This window comes from Carcharodon carcharias, chromosome 15 (assembly GCF_017639515.1).
Source record: "Carcharodon carcharias isolate sCarCar2 chromosome 15, sCarCar2.pri, whole genome shotgun sequence".
Lineage (NCBI taxonomy): Eukaryota > Metazoa > Chordata > Chondrichthyes > Lamniformes > Lamnidae > Carcharodon > Carcharodon carcharias.
In genome coordinates this window covers 47716445-47734314 of record NC_054481.1, presented here as the reverse complement: position 1 = coordinate 47734314, position 17870 = coordinate 47716445, and the positions used below count along the sequence as shown (strand labels likewise).

At 43.0% G+C, this 17870-nt stretch overlaps 1 protein-coding gene across 5 annotated transcripts in view; it reads right to left on the bottom strand.

The window, feature by feature from the left end:
• Nucleotides 1-813: 813 nt before the first annotated feature.
• dhrs7b (dehydrogenase/reductase (SDR family) member 7B) overlaps nt 814-17870 on the bottom strand; it is a 35370-nt gene continuing 18313 nt past the window's right edge. For all 5 annotated transcript variants that reach the window (XM_041207334.1, XM_041207336.1, XM_041207338.1 and 2 more), the window contains exons 3-7: nt 16223-16338; nt 10862-11072; nt 3692-3784; nt 2523-2675; nt 814-1581 (exon numbers count right to left, since the gene is read on the bottom strand). In XM_041207334.1, the coding sequence (XP_041063268.1) occupies nt 1376-1581; nt 2523-2675; nt 3692-3784; nt 10862-11072; nt 16223-16338 (779 nt within the window). In that variant the 3' untranslated portion in view covers nt 814-1375. The remainder of the gene's footprint in view (nt 1582-2522; nt 2676-3691; nt 3785-10861; nt 11073-16222; nt 16339-17870) is intronic.

Sequence of the window (17870 nt, the reverse complement as noted above, 5' to 3'; positions counted from 1 at the left end):
TATACTTAGCACCTACATCATCAAGATTTCTGGGAGTATTGTGTGCAATGAGTTGGTTTATAGAGTGCAGTCACATGTTGTGTAGATAAATATAGCAGTAAATCTGCATTATCATAAAGCAAAGAGCAATTCAGTGAACTGTCAGTTGAGTTACAATTTTTATTTCCTGGGATTAGATCCCAGATAATATCGGCCAGTACGGGCACTTGGAATACCACAAAATCTGTGACATCCATCTAAATATATAGATGGGAACCTTTTTTTAACATGATACCTGAATGACTGACGAGACGAGCGTTTGTCTCCTCTTCTCCCTAATCTTCCTGTTAGAATTCCTCACTTTACATGTAAAATTGTCTGACAGCATTAACAAGAAATTAACTAGCCATCCACCCTTGGGTCTAGAATTATAGTCATCCCAATAGAAGACTTCCTACCAGTAGTGAACTCTTCGACACTGCAATCAGATGTTTTAGCTAAGAAGTGGGGGAGGGGGGGGCAATGGAAAATTCCACTCAGATTCCCTCCAGCGATTCAAACAAGGCCAGGAGGTCACAAGGACCATGCATACAAGATAAAATGTAGAACTGTTCTACACTCAGTGCAACCAGCTTATCTGCTCTTTCCCAACTCAACCCCACCTAACTGCTGAAATCAGCTACCACAGCAGGGCCTGCCTGGTCAATATGGCTGTGTGTGGTATTTCAATGCATTTTGTAATCAGATAATGACCAGTTCACTCTCTCAAACAGACAATGCAGTTGAGCACGATATTCAAAGTGACAGGTCCTGTTAATTGACAAACATCAAACATTTATCTATTATCTTTATTTGCTTTCACAGAAATGTAACACATTGAAAATTTGTAAACAGATCACTTACATATTTAAATACTTTGAATGCTAGGGGTTTTACGTTGCACTGATGCTGCAGTTATAGTGCAAGCTCAGTCTGAAATTGCTTTCTGGGCAGACATGATAACAGAATGAAGTGTAGTGAGAGTCCCTGAAGGAAGCAGTTTCAATCCACTTCAGAATTAGTTCAGATGTTCATGCCTGCTACACAGTCCAAGTTTAGCATCTGTGCAGGGTGCTTTCAGCTTTGCACTGACATTAAACTCAGGGAGTGTAAATACAATGTTCCATATTTGTTCTGCTCTTAGAAACCCTTTAAAAGCAGGATTCAAATTTTTAAGCTCACATTCAAATGTACTTAATTTACCCTGGTTTCAGTGTAACCAGAAGACAGTATTCCAAACAAGTTCAGAAGACATATTTTGACACATTCAGTGTGGTGGCCAATCACAGAAGAATTGCACCAAGAGGCCTTAACAATGTTCACAGAAAAAGAGTGAGTTAGGGGACCCAGGACAAGGTTAATTATCCTTCATCTTGCGCTCTTTTTTAGCTCTGGCTGCCATAATGGGAAAGAAGAGACTCGGAATCAAGGTTCGCATGTAAACTGCAACTGTTGGCAGTAACCCTGCGAGCAGGACATCCTTCTTCCTCCTGCAAACAGCAGTGAGGACAGCTTCAGCAACAACACGAGGCTCGTAGCCTTCCGCCGTACTCTTGTCCATCACTGGTTTAAAGAGAAGAAAAATAAGTCAATATAATGTGCCTGGTAACCAATCCGCAACATTTCTCAGGCAGTCTTTCCAAAGAATTTACTATCAAATTAAGAAATCTCACTATTGGGCTGAGGCTCAAAGTGCAGAACACCGCTGAGGTTTGAGAGTAAGAAAGACAAGGCAGTGGATCAAGTAGTAGGAAAAGAACAGAAACTTTTACAAATGGCGGATGCCTCATCATGTCTCCCAGTACTCTTCCACTCTTCATAAACTTAAGCTCACCCTAATCTCTTCTGCCCATATCCTAAATTGCTCCATGTCCTATTCAATCAAGTCCTGTGCTCATTGATCTACATTGCATCCCAGAACAACAACGCCTCAATTTAAAAATTCTCATCCTAGTGTTCAAATCCCTCCTTGGCCTTGCCCCTCGCTGGCTCTTGTAACCTCCTCCAGGCCTATAACACTCTAAGATCTCTGTATTCCACCAATTCTGGCCTCTTCTATATACTCATGTTTCTTAGGTTCAACACTGGCAGATGTGTCTTCAGCTGCTTAAACTCTTAAGCTCTGGAATTCCTTCCCTAAACCTTTCTGCCTCTCTCTCCCCTCTTTTGACTCTTCTTAAAACTCATCTATTTACCACCCCCTTTGGCTCAGTGTCAATTTCTGTTCTGGTAACTTCCCTATGAAATGCCTTGGGGTTTTTCTTACTGCATTGAAGGTACTATATCAATGCAAGTTGTGGTTGCTTCACGCAAGAGTTGCCTTGAAAAGCAGTGACTGATGTGCATAGAAATGACGCTGCTATCTTGTGCCATTTAATTGGCTCTTGGGACCCATTTATGCTGTCATACTCATAGCAATAATTATGTTATAGACACTGGCACTACCTATTACTAAAGGAGATCCTCACAATGCACAGTACAGTTCAAAGTGATTGAAAGCATACCGCCATACTTGGATCCATTTCCAGTGACTGCATTCAGGGAAAGGTTGGTACGGATGTATCCTGGGCTAACTATGGTCACCTTAACTTCGTACTGCTCCACCTCTGCGCGTAGGCAGTCAAAGAAGGCTTGGGTGGCATGTTTAGACGCCGCATCTAGAATGAAATCCAATTAGGAACACTTTGATTCCGTATAATCCAGGAATTTAACAAAAAGGAAAATATGTGACAGTCGTCTTAAAATTACCCATCTAAAGGCAATTATTGGAATGCATCAGATCAGAATAATATATGTGGTGAACTTTATCATACAATCTGAATATGAATACAGTGCCTGACCAGTTCAAACAATGGCCCAGATTTTGCTGAAAAGAATAACAGAATCGGAACAATACACTGTTATCCATGTGTAAATTCACAAGCAGCTTGTGATGAAGCTTGTGACAAGCTGATTTGTGAATCGCCACTAGTTGCTGGCTGATTTGTGTTGCTCTGCCGTCAGCATTGCAAAAATTGCAGCTTACCCTCAAACTCCGAGTTTCATGAAATTGCTGCATTTGTACATTAATTGCCCATTAAATGTGCCACAGAAAATTAAATCTAGTGATTAATAGTGTTTAACCCTTTTAACAAGGTAATAATTGTTAATGACTGGCAATGAACCTCTCATGCCCAGTAAGTGAACAAAATAAGTATGGAGTTTCATTCCTTAAGATTGTGAATTATTTTAAGAAATTTTAATGATGTCAATTTTTTTCTGACTTTTCCTTTCTGTCTCTTTTTCTCTGTCAAATTCTTGATTCCCTCTCTTTATTTCATTCTGTACCTTATATGATTCTAATTCACAATCCTTCTCAGTCCTTTCTTTTTATTTCTCAATCCTTTAATCTCAGTGGTTAAGGAGATAGATTGTTGGTCTTGTCATTCACCAAAGTCCCAGGTGCCCCATTGTCCTCACCACAAAGTTAGTGGCTGGCACTTTGAGCAACTCTGTTAGCCCAGTTTATGAAAATCTAAACATGCATAGCTAAGAGAGACCCCACTCCTTCAAAATCTGGTTCCATGTATACATCAGAGCCAGAAATGATCTAGTTAATGTATATGCCACCCAATTATACTAGTGAATGAAATGTACATGAAACAGTATTTGATGATTGCTACGCCATACTTACAAGCAGATCGAAATGGAATTGCTATTTTCCCTTGGACGCTACTAATCACTACGACATGTCCACTTCTTCTCTGCACCATGTAAGGCAGAATGGCTGCAATGTTAAGTGATTTGAAGAGTTAAAGCATTTCATTGCAGTGCCTTACACACTGGGTGAGCTTCCCAGTCAGCAGCTCTTGCCAGTGAATCTGACACAACTGTTACTCCTTCGCTGTGGGCACCCTCATATACATGAATATATAGACTGTACAGAATGACCCTCACAAGCAGCAGTTACACAAGCCAGCATGAAAAATATAATAGAGCCAGCTCAGGCTCTGTACTGTGTCCTTGGTTCAGGCGATAGAAAATTTCTGAGCAATTCCCCCAATAACAGTGAGTTTGTCCTGTGTGTCGATGAGACCTCAAACCAGTTTCCCTCTAAGCCACACATTATCCTGAATTTCAACTATATCACCATTCCTTTACTGTCACTGGGGCAAAATCCTGGAACTCCCTCCCTAACCCTTCTTATACCTACACCACATGGACTGCAGCAGTTCAAGAAAGTAGTTCATCATCACCTTCTTTAGGGGAATTAGGGATCGGCAATAAATGCTGGCCTTGCCAGCATTGGTCACATCCCGAGAATGAATAAGTTAGTTTCAGTCTCCAGTGTAAAACAAGTTGCGGATTCACTATCACTGCTGAAGATCAGTATCACTCAAAATATTTTTTAAAAGAGGAATTTCCTGACCTGTGGGATCTGTTGTTTTTAATGAGCAAAACCAAAGCAACCTTTGAAAAAGACTGATGTTCAACTTTCTAGAGTTTATCAAAACTTTTGCAGATATGGCATAAAAGTGAACAACTTAATCCCATTTTACTATCTGGAGACAAGACATTTCTCATGCTTCTGGTGCTGCAACACCATCTAGTGGTTGCCCATAATAAAACCACAGAACTCCACTGGTGTTACCATGTTTTTCTCCCCTAAGCCCCTGATGAGGTTGATTGGTGTTGAACTACAGTTCCCAGGTATCAGAAAGATGTGGTTCCTTGCTTAATTGCCCATTTAAGCGTGAGTGTGTACAGTGAACATTGGTAACTATCTGACTGTGGAGGGAATCCCAGCTGATTGCAATCCGACCTTCACCCGACTGGTATGTAGACCTGCATTTTGCAGCAAGGATCGGTGGATAGTAATTGGGAATAGGAAGCCCAGCTGATTTCACTCCCACGCCCCCCTATACTTGGGCCCTATAGCCAATTGTAGTACCCTAAAAAATGACTTGCATTTGTATAGCACTTTTCACATCCACATGACATCCCAAAGCGCTTTACAGTAAATGATGTACTATTGAAGTATAGTCACTGCTGAAACATAGGATATGCGGCAGCCAATTTGCAGACAGCAAGCTCCAGCAAACAGCAATGTCTTAGTGACCAAATAACATTTTAGCAATGTTGGTTGAGGGATAATTATTGGCCAATAGACAAGGAATAACTCCCCTGTTCTTCAAACAACTGCGAGGGGATCTTTTGCAGAATCACGCAATTATTACAGTGTAGAAGGAAACCATTCAGCCCATCATGTCTGCACCGGCTCTCTGAGCATTTTAATTTAGTGCCAACCTCCTGCCTTTTCTGCGTAAATCTGCACATTGTTTCTATTTAGATAATCATCCAATGCCCTGTTGAATGCCTCGACTGAACCTGCCTCCACCACATTACCAGGCAGAGCATTCCAAACCCTAACTACTCGCTGTGTGAAAAAGCTTTTTCTCACCTCACATTTGCTTCTTATGCAAAACACTTTAATACTTTGCTCTCTGGTTCTCAATCCTTTTACGAGCGGGAACAATTTCCCCCTATCTACTCTGTCCTGCCCCCTCATGATTTTGACAACTTCTATTGAGTGTCCTCTTAGCCTTCTCCTCTCAAAGGAAAACAATCTCAACTTCTCAAATCTTTACTCATGACTGAAGTGTCTCATCCCTGGAACCATTCTCGTAAACCTCTTTTGTACTCTCTCCAATTTGTTCACATCATTCCTATAGCGTGGCACCCAGAACTGTACACAATACTCCAGCTGAGGTCTAAGTTCATCATAACTTATATAAGTTCATCATAACCTCCCTGCTCTTATACTCTACGCCCCTATTAATGAATCATAGAATACTGTATGCTTTAGAAACAGCTCTCCACCTGCCCTATGTCTTTAATGACTTCTGTACATATACACTCAGGTCCCTTTGCTCCTGCACACCCTTTAGAGTAGTTTCCTTTATTTTATACTGTCTCTCCATTTTCTTTGTACCAAAGTGTGTCACCTCACAGTTTTCTGCTTTGAATTTCATCTGCCACCTATCTGCCCATTCCACCAATGTTTCAATGTCCTTTTGAAGTTCTACACTGTCTCCTCACAGCTTACAATTTTCCCAAGTTTTGTGTCGTCCACAAACATTGGAATTGTCCTCTGTACACCAAGATCTAGATCATTTGTATACATCAGGAAGAGCAAGGATCCCAATACCAACCCCTGGGGAACTCCACTACAAACCTTCTTCCAGTCCAAAAAATACCCTTTAACCACTATTCTGTTTCCTATACCTCAGCTAATTTTGTATCCAGGTTGCTACTGTCCCCTTTATTCCATGACCTATAACTTTCCTCACAAGTCTGTTGTGTGGCACTGTATTGGATGCCTTTTGGAAGTCCATATACATCACATCAACGGCCTTGCCCTCATCAACTATCTCTGATACCTTTTCAAAAAACTCCAGCAAATTAGACATGATTTTCCTTTAACAAATCCATGCTGACTCTTCTGAATCAATCCAAATTTTTCCATGTGACTATTAATTCTATCCCAAATGTTTCTAGAAGTTTCCCCACCATCGAAATTAAACTGACTGGTCTGTAATTGCAGGGCAGATCTTTACAACCTTTTTTGAACAAGGGCGTAATGTTTGCAATTCTCCAGTCCTCCGGCACCTCCTCCAAATCCAGGGAACATTGAAAGATTATTGCCAGTGCCTCTGCAATTCCCACTCTCACTTCCTTTAATATTCTTGGATGCATCTCATCCGGTCCCGCTGCCTTATCAACTTTAAGTACCGACAGTTTATCCAATACCTCCTCCTTATCAATTTTAAACCTTTCTAGTGACTGAATTTCCTTCTCTGTCATCATTTTCCTGGGCAGCATCTACCTTGTAGGTAAAGACAAATGCAAAGTATTCATTTAACACCTCAGCTATGCCTCTTGCCTTTATGCGTAAATCCCCTTTTTGGTCCCTAATTGGCCCTACTCCTCCTTTTACCACCCTTTTACTATTGATGTGCTTATAGAATACTTTGGGATTTCTTTCTATGCTAGCTGCCAGTCTTTTTTCATAATCCTTCTTTGCTTCTAGTATTTGCTTTTTCACATCCCTTCTGAATCTTCTTTATTCAGCTTGGTTCGCAGTTGTATTTGCTACCTGACAGCTGTCGTAAGCACACTTTTTCTTCTTTAACTTGATTTCTATCTCCTTTGTCATCCCAGAAGCTCTGGATTTGTTTGTCCTATCCTTCCCTTTTGAGGGAACATACCTTGACTATACTCAAACCATCTCCTCTTTGAAGGTAGCCCATTGTTCAGCTACTGTTTTACCTGCTAGCCTTTGGTTCCAGTCTATCGGGCCTGCTCCGTTCTTGCCCCATTGAAGTCCGCTCTCCGCCAGTTGATTATTCTCACTCTGGATTGACCAATATCCTTTTCCACCATAATCCTAAACCTTATGATACATTGATCACTGTCCCCTAAATGTTCCCTCACTGTCACTCGATCTATTTGGCCCACCTCATTCCCAAGAACTAGGTCTAGCAGTGTCTCCTTTCTTGTTGGACTGGAGACATACTGCTGTAGGAAATTTTTCTGAACACGATCTAGGAATGCTTGTCTCTCACTGCACCTTACACTACCACTATCCCAGTCTATATACAGGTAATTAAAGTCCCTCATTATAACTACGATGTTTATACCTCTCTGTAATTACCTTGCAGATTTGTTCCTCTATATTATATTACACCAAGCAATGTAACTGCACCCTTCGTATTCCTTAGCTCTAGCCAAATTAATTCTGTTCTTGAATCCTCTGACACGTCCTCTTTCTCGAGTAGTGCAATACTCTCCTTAACCAAAAACACCACCTCACCTCCTTTTTTCTCTTTCCTATCTTTTCTGAACACTTTGTAACCAGGAATATTTAGCACCCAGATCTGCCCTGCCTTAAGCCAGGTCTCCACTATCGCCACAACATCATAATCCCACAAGGCAATCTGTGCCTGTAACTCCCCAATTTTATTAGCTATACTCCGTGCATTCACATACATGTAATGTGACCCTGATATAGACTTCATTACTTGCTCCCTTACTCCGACTCTGTCTATTAGATTACTGTTCTCTATTTTAGTGCTATCTGCTTCTCTCCCAACATTCCGTGCACCTGCTATTACTTTCTAATATTCTCTCCTGGTTGCCAAACCCCTGCTGAGTTAGTTTAAACCCTCCCAACAGCAAAATGACCTGCAAGGAACTCAGTCCCGGCTCTGTTCAGATGCAACTCACCCGGCTTGTACTGGCATCATCTCCGCCAGAGCCAGTCTCAGGAATCTAAAGCCTTCTCTCTTGCACCATCTTTCCAGCCATGCATTCATCTGTCTCATCTTCCTATTCCTGTACTCACTTGATGTGGCACTGGGAGTAGTCCGGAGATTACTACTTTACAGGTCCTGCTTGCTCATTTTCTACCTAGCTCCTTAAATTCCGATTGCAGGACCATATGTCCCTTCCTACCTATGTTGTTAGTACCAATGTGGACCATGACCTCTGGCTGTTCACCCTCCCGCACAAGAATTTCCTGCAGCCATCTGCAGCATCTTTGACCCTAGCACCAGGGAGGCAACAAATCATCCTGGAGTCACGTTGACTGCTGCAGAAATCCTGTCTGCTCCCCTAACTAAATAATCCCCTATCAGTGCTGCCTTTCTACTCTTCTTCCTCCCCTCCTATACAACTGGGCCACCTGTGGTGCCACGAGCTTGGCTCTTGCTGCACCCCTCCAAGGATCCATCGCCCTCACCAATATCCAGAATGGAAAAGCAGTTCGTGAGCAGGACCTCTGGGGACTCCTGCGCTACCCACCTGTTTCTTTGGACTGCCTGGTGGCATCCATTCTCTACCTGCCTGTTTTCCCCTAACTTGCAGTGTGACCACCTCTCTGAATGTGCTATCCACATAGTTCTCTGCCTCATGGATGCACCTCAGTGACTCCAGCTGCTGCTCAAGCTCTGACAAAAAGCTCAAACTTATGCAGCTGGTGTCACTTCCTGTGGGCTCATCTGGGTCATGAGAAATGTCCAGGGGCATTCCGCTTGGCTGAGCTGTCCTGCCATGCCTTAACCTTAAACTTTTAAATGCTACTTACCAAAAGGTACAGTTCCTACTTCATTCTAAACCTTGGGAATAGAATAAACCTTAAACACTTACTGGACACTCACCAAACAGCGAGCTTCTTCTCCAACCAATCAAATTGCTTCTTCCCTGTGATGTCACAATGTGTTTTTTTTCACTCTCCTTCCGAACTCAGTGTGGGCTGGTCCCGAGCAGCTGACAGGTCCAACTCTCTGACCGCTCTTCCCAAAGGTGAGTGACATGGGTGCTGTTCCCCGGGCTGTATTTATTCTCTTCCCACTCTGTATATCTCCCGCAGGTCCACCTCTCCGACCGCTCTTCCCGAAGGTGAGTGATGTAGGCTACGCTCCCTGGGCTGTATTTATTCTCTCCCCGTTGTGTGTGTCTCCCGCAGGGTTAGCTCTCTGACCGCTCTTCCCAAAGGTGAGTGATGTAGGCCGTGCTCCCCCAGCTGAATTTATTCTCTCTCCACTCCATGTATCTCTCGCAGGTCCAGCTCTCCAACCGCTCTTCCCGAAGGTGAGTGATGTCAACATGAGAGGGAAGATGGCTTTGGTTTGACATCTCACCTGAAAGGTGGCACTTCCGACAATGCAATGCTACCTCAATACTGATCTGGGAGTGTCAGCCTAGGTCGTGTGCTGAAGTCTGCAGAATGCAACCAGAACTTACAATCACCTGACTCAGATGCGAGTATGCTATTACTGGAACACTAAACCAGCTGAGATCAGCTTTCTCAGCAGACTGACTGAACATCTTCCTCGTCCAGTAACAAAGTATATGTTGTATTTGCCCACTTGGCCACTGGTGGAGCTGTTCCTTAAACATTCTGACAGTGATCCACTCGGAGCCAGGATTCAGAACAAAAACAGTTTAGTCACTGTTCCTTCAATAATAGTGACATATCGAATGCTTCACATTTACAGAATAGCACAGCATTAAGGGGTACATGTTGGAAGCTAACACAGTGGCCTAAAAAGCTGCCAGATAGCAGGAAAGGGGCTTTATCCGCCATAGGTCAGTGGGTAGTCTCTTGACTTTGAGTCTGTGAATTCAATTTTCACTCTGAGTCTGGAGCATGAAATCTAGGCTGGCACTCCACCGCAGTACTGAGGGAATGCTGCACAGTCAGAGGGGCTGCCTTTCAGGTGAGACATTAAACCTAGGCTTCTGTCCTCTCAGCCGGATCTAAAAGATTCCATGGTGCTATTACAAAGAAGAGCAGAAGAGGTCTCTTCAGCGTCCTAGCCAATGATTGTCCCCCAATCAACATCACTAAATCAGACTATCTGGTCATTATCACACTGCTGTTTTTTGGGATCTTGATGTGTGCAAATTGGCTGCCATATTTCATACATTACACAGTAACTCCACTTCAAAAGTACTTTGCTGTCTATAAAATACTTTGGGACATCCTGAGGACATGAAAAGTGCTAAATAAATGCAAGACTTCCTTTTCTCTGCCTCTTCCCACATTGCGCTGGCCTCTGATTTCAGCTCTCCTTTTAATGATGGGGAGGGGGGGATGTCACACAAAACACAGAGCGGGCCTCATCCCAGGTCATTTTCACCTCTCTCTTCCAGAATGATTATGGAACAATGCTTACAGAGAACTGGCATGTATATGCCTCCATCCTCTTAAGTGTGTAGATTTGGGTTTGAGGAGGGGACTTAGAAACCAGGATCAATAATAAAGGAAAACACACAGACCTAAAAGCTAACAAGGTGATACCTTTAGTTAAAGCAACAGGTCCAAAATAGTTGGTATTCATCACATCTTTATCAACGCCAATGGCAGTGTCCAGGATGTTGCCTCGGTAACTGATCCCTGCATTATTTATTAGCACATCAACTTGGCCAAAGCAATTAAGAATCTCTTCTGCGCTGCTTCTCACTGTGTCCAAGTCCGCCAGGTCAAAGGTTACCACGTGAGGCGTGTGCGTCTGTGAATACAACCCAAACACACAGCGAAAAATTTAAACACATCCATTTTTTGTATCCATTGTATGTAACTCGGAATACTGGGGAAAACCGGGAAAGAAAAATGTGTTGGGTGGGCTGCAATGGGGATGGGACAGAGCTTCCTCATCACAAACCAAGTACTGAGTAATATATGACAGAAGCAATAACAGACAATAAGTAATACTTGACACTATTACTAACCAGCTTTTAACTTTTCCCTGAACCCTAAGGTAAGGCTAAAGCCATGAAAACACTTCCTGGAATTTAAAAACAGTCTATTTTCTTATATGGAGTTTGGTTAGTTTCTAGTTTATTTCACTGTTGGCAGCAACCATCAGAGCTTGTCTGACATTTTTTAAAGAACTAATAAAAGTTGTTAAAAATTAGGAGAGGCCTTGATAGGGCAGAAATAGAGAAATACATTTCCATTTGTGGGGGGAGCCATAAACATAAGATAGTTACTAATAAATCTAATAAAGCATTCAGGAGAAACTGCTTTCCCAGAGGCTGGTTAAAATGTGGAACTTGCTACCACAGAGAGTAGTTATAGAGGCATTTAAGAGAAAGCCATGTACATACACAGGAAGAAAAGGAATAGAAGCATATGCTAATAGGGTTAGATGAAGTAGTGGTGGGATGAGGTTTGTGTGCAGCATAAACGCCGGTACAGACCAGCTAGACTAAATGGACTCTTCCCTTATGAGAATGCTACGTAATTTTAAGACTACATGCCTGTGATGCTCCTTGGGACATTTTATTACATTAAAAGCGCCATATTAAATCAAGTTGTTGTTGCTGTTGACGCCACATAGCAGTGTTTGTCTGGCATGAGAACACGGATAAGCCAGAAGTTGACCCAGCTCAGCAGTGGGAAGACTGGAACCACTGTGTTTGGTCCCTGCTAGCCTCTCTGCTTCCTTTTCACAAACTCCCAACTCCCTCCTTGGCGTCTCCTTCAAACCAAACAAGATCTCGGCTTTCTGTATGACAATGGGATGAGCTTTAAACCCCAAACCTACCTGTCACCGAGACTGCCTACTTCTATCCCAATGATACTGCGCACCTCCCCATGCAGTTGTGACCCCACCCCCACCCCTTACACATGTCATTGCTTCCCATCCTCTTCAAACTCCAACTTGTCCAGAGCTTTCTCACCTGTTCCACACTAAAGGCTGAATTTTCCCAGCCCCGTGGTGATGTGAGGCAGAGGAGCGGAGAGCTGAGACAGGACAGCTCCCAGAAACACTCCCACAGCAGGGCAAGTTTCCTATGGACACCCTGGGAAATGGGTCGGCTGCCTACTGCACAGAGAGTACAATTTAAGCCAATTTAAATAGTCAAGGCCCCAACTAGGGGTGATTTTTGAGAGCATTTTGCTGGCAGTGGATCAGCCACCCTATTGTGCTGGCATCCACCAGCTTCATGGAGGCAGCCTCTCTGCAGCAGTCCAGGGGGCCTTCAGAGATGGAGGTTCCATCGCGCTGTGAAGGGGGGTCACCAGCTGGAAAGACAGCTCCAACAATCCAGCTAGAACGCTTTCGCCCCCTCCCAATCTGAGGGGCATGCTGCTGTCCCTCCTCTAAAATAATTCATTACCCTTACACCTCCAAGGGCTCCTATCTGTCTCAGCAGCCTCCCCCCTCGCCTGTTGGGGCTGTCGAGTCTATAGGGCTACTTGCCCTGTGAGTGGGCTGGCAACATTGGGAGTCTGCTAAAGGGCAGCAAACATGGAGGTGGCCAATTACAAGGCCACTTCTGGGGAAAATAACTTCGCTCGTCTGGCTCCCGGCTATTACGAGCTCGGGACCCCCCTTTGGTCCCGATGTCAGAATCTTGAAGGCCGCAGGAAAATCTTGCCCCGTAGCCAATAGTCCTGTCTGCACTGACATACACTGGCTCCCTCTTTCCCCCCCACTCCATCCCACTAACATTAAAATCCCCACTCAAGCATCATGGGTTGTATATTGCACCAACTAGCAACCAACTACATTTCAAACACTTACAAAAGTTCTTCACTATTACTGCTAGATTATTTCAAATTTTTAATCACCATTTGAGTGAAATCATTCTTTATTTGTACATCTGATTTAAATTTACTTTCTTTCTTGTCCTGCTAGCCTGGGTCACACAGTAATATGCTGATATCCCCACATTGGGAGCAGTTACATAGACATAGACACTAGGAGGAGTAGGCCATTCGGCCCTTCAAGCCTGCTCCGCCAGTCAATATGACCATGACTATCTCAATGCCATATTCCCGCTTTCTCTCCATATCCCTTGATGCCCCTAATATCCAAAAAATTATCAATCTCTTTCTTGAGTATACTCAGTGATCCGGCTCCACAGCCTTCTGTGATAGAGAATTCCACAAGTTGACCACCCTCTGATTGAAGAAATGTTTCCTCATCTCAGTCCTAAATGGCCTGTCCCATATCCTGAGGCTGTGGCCCCTGGTTTAAGACTCCCCAACCAAAGGAAACATCCTCCCCTGGATATCTAGCCCTTTTAGAATTTTATACGTTTCAATCAGATCCCCTCTCATTCTTCTAATCTCAAGTGAATACAGACCCAGTGAAACCAATCTCTCCTCATACAAAAGTCCTACCAACCCCAGTATCAGCCTAGTGAACCTTCGCTGTACTCCCTCTATGGCAAGTATATCCTTTCTTAGGTAGGGACAGCAAAATTGCATGCAATTGCATGCAGTTGTGGTCTCATCAAGGCCCTGTATAACTGCAGTAAGACAGCCCTACTTCTGAACTCAAATCCTCTTGCAATGAAGACCAACATACCATTTGCCTTCCTAATTGCTTGCTGCACCTGCCTACTTACTTTCATTGACTGGTGTACAAGGACACCCAAATCCCTTTGTACATTCACATTTCCCAATATATCACCATTTAAATAACACTCTGCCTTTCTGTTTTTCACATCGAAGCATATAGCTGCACATTTATCCACGTTATACTGCATCTGCCATGTGTTTGTCCACACACACCACACACAACTTGTCTAAATTGGTGGGGGGGGGGGGGGGGGGGTGTGTAGGGACAAACAAGCAGTGATAGAAGCCCCACTAGAGCTATACCTTGAGTGCCCTACCATCCATTCTTAATTAGCACTTTCGTTTAGATAATATCACCAACTTTAACTTTAACACCTATGTGTTCTATTGTATTATTGTCGTTGACATCTTTTGATGATCTGCTTCTATCACTGCTTGTTTGTCCCTACAACCACACCCACCCCCCTCCACCTCTCTGTCTCTCTATCTCTCCGCCCCCTACACACACACCTTAAACCAGCTTTATTTCAACTCTTTCTTGGACTCGAACGCAAGTTCTGTCGAAGGGTCATGAGGACTCGAAACGTCAACTCTTTTCTTCTCCGCCGATGCTGCCAGACCTGCTGAGTTTTTCCAGGTAATTCTGTTTTTGTTTTTGTTTTGGATTTCCAGCATCCGCAGTTTTTTTTTTTGTTTTTGTCTAAATTGTCCTGAAGCCATGCCCAGTTCTGTGCTGTCAGCAAACTTAGAAATATTGCATTTGGTTTCCTCATCCAAGTCATTTATATATATCATGAATAGCTAGGACCCAAGCACTGATCCCTGTGGTACACCACGAGTCACCGCCTGTCATCCGGAAAAAGACCCATTTATTCCCACTTTCTGTTTCCGGTCTGTCAACCAATTCTCAATCCATGCCAATATATTACCCCCAATCTCATGTGTTTTAATTTTGCCCACTAGCCTCTTATGTGGGACCTTATCAAAAGCCTTCTTGAAATCCAAATACACCGCATCCACTGGTTCTCCCTTATCTATTCTACTAGTTACATCCTCAAAAACTACAGTAGATTAGTTAAGCATGATTTCCTTTTCAAAAACCCATGCTGACTTTGTCTGATCCTGTTAATGCTTTCCAAGTGTTCTGTTACCACATCTTTTATATTAGACGCTAGCATTTTCCCCACTACTGATGTTTACTGATGTTAGGCTAGCTGGTCTGTAATTCGCTGTTTTTTCTCCCTCCTTTTTTAAATAGTGAGGTTACATTTGCCGCCTTCCAACCTGTAGGAACTGCTCCAGAGTCTATAGAATTTTGGAAGATGACCACCAATGCATCCAATATTTCCAGGGCCACTTCGTTTAGTACTCTGGGATGTAGATTATCAGGCCCTGGAGATTTTTCAGCCTTTAACCCTATTAATTACTCTAGCACCATTTTTTTTTACTAGTACTGATCTTCTTCAATTCCTCCCTCTCACTAGACCCTTGGTTCCCTAACATTTCTGGGAAATTATTTGTGTCCTCTTTTATGAAGATAAAACCAAAATGTGTGTTTAATTCTTCTGCCATTTCTTTGTTCCCAATTGTAATTTCCCCCGTTTCTGACTGTAAGGGATCCATGTTTGTCTTTGCTAATCTTTTTCTCTTCACATATTTATAGAAGCTTTCACATGTAGTTTTTATGTTCCCTGCAAGTTTACTCTCATACTCCATTTTCTCCTTCGTGATCAATCTTCTTGTCCAATTTTGCTGAATTCTAAACTGCTCCTAATCCTTAGGCTTGCTGTTTTTTCTGGCAATTTTATATGTCTCCTCTTTGGATCTAATACTATCCCTAATTTCTTTTGTAATCCATGGTTGAGCCACTTTTCATCCACACCAATCTAGAAAAAGAGCTAAAGCTCACTCACAGCCTCAAAAAGGTTGAGGCAGTCCGAACCCAACAATAACCCTGATATTATAGAAACTTTGGAACTCTTTTTCAATCTGGGTTTGGCTCATTTCATAGCAGGGGGCATGGAGCGTAAAGTCCAAAAACAGGCCATTCAGCCCAACATATCCATGCTGGTTGATGCTCTACAACAGCCTCCACCCACTTCTATTTCATCCTGTCCCATCAAATATTCTGCTATTCCTTTCCCTCTCATGTATTTATCTAGCCTCCACATCTGTGGCATTTGCCTCAACCAATCCAATGCGGTACCACTAACCACTCACTGGATAAAGAAGGTTCTCCTTAATTTCTAACTGAATTTATTAGTGGCCATCTGATTTTTATGACTCCTTACCTTTGGACGCCCTAACTAACATGTACTATTACTTGTATCTCACAGAACTCCTTACCTTTTTCTTGTCATTCACCATTACTGTTAGCTCCTTCACGAGTTCCTCCAGCTTCTGCTTATTTCGTCCACACAATATCAGCCTGGCACCGGCTGCATGGAAAACTCTGGCGCACTCTGACATGGAAAACAAAGATAATTGGTTTTATCTTCAACAGCAACAACACTCACATTTATGTAATGTTGTTAATGTAGTAAAACATCCCAAGGTGCTTTACAGGGTGTTAGCAAACAAAATTCGACACGGAGCCGCATAAGGCGATATTCGTGTCAATGTATCAGTACTTACATTGTCAAGGTCCAATAACAATCTTCTTGTTGACTGGCAATTACATTGTATAGCAATTACACTGTTAAAGCAACTGCATTGTTAAAACAGGTGATGGGCATTGATTCACCTATATATGGATATGGCTGTAACACTTCAGTGTGGAAAGGACTAGGACAGATGGCAACACCGAAGAGCTGGCTTGAGAATAAAGACTAGTTTTGGACTCAACTTTCCACAACAAGCACTTATTGTGACCAACAATTAGGACAGGTTCAGTCTAAACATTCTAAAGAGTGTCTTGGAGGAGAAAGGAGTAGATAAGTTCAGGGAGGGAATCCCAGAGTTTAGGAGCTAGGCTGTTTTTAGAAAATAGGGATAGTTTAAGTAAGTTATATTAGTGTTTGTAGATGTTGGGAATGAGTTTTAACTTTAATGTTTAAGTTTGATTTGTATTTCTGCATCTGTATGTTAAGAAAGGTCAAATGGAGTTTTAGTTTCACTTTAAAAGGGTGCTTGCATTTCTAATGAGGTTTTTAATGAATTTTGCAGCTAGGTTAAACAAACAACGGTAGAAGAATTGAACTATTGCCTAGCAACAGGAAGCCAGAGAGGCAGGTCCCTCCCACAGACACACACACAAGACAAGAAATAGCAGTTTTGATTTGGAAGCTGTGGGATTCAGTTGTTTTTTTTTAAAGTTGCTGCCAGGAGAGACTGGAGGAAAGGGGACAGAAAACCACTCTCAAGCTAAGGAAAACCTCAAAAATCCAGGGGAGTGGAAAAGGGGAAAGTCCAAAGAAGACCTTCTAGTCAAAGGAAGGGCAGGAACCTGGAAAAAGGTCCTGTTAAGTGAAGTTAAGAGTGAGGGGCATAGAGAAAGGCTCCAAGCTTCAGATTTAAGGAGAAAAAAGCTGCAGAAAGCAAGTTTAAAGCAAGAACAGTTTGCAAGAGGCAAGAAAGTCCAAAGAGATGGCTGAAGGTCTGTAGCTCTTCGCTATGGACATGTGAAGCAGTGGTGTACTGTTGGCGGCTGAGTCAGTGAGAGAGAGTGCTTGGAAGACGGCTTGAATGCGTGCGGTGACCCAGGGGAGAGGAACATCAGATGGAGAGTTCGAAACCCACAAGGTGAACCCTTGCAGAAGGCATCTGAGAGAAAGCGTTGGTTTGGGAGAGGATTCCAAAGTGAGGCCTAGAGAGTGGAGATTGGAAACCGTTGTGTGAAAGACAGAGTTCTGTGAGACTGGTTGGCTCGCAGTGTGACAAGCATCTGGGTGGAGTTGAGGAGGGATCCATAGCATCTGATTGAGGTGACATCTGTCACTTGGTTTCAGAGTGTGGTGTGTCTGACCACAGGTTATTATAGGTTTACATGGACTGG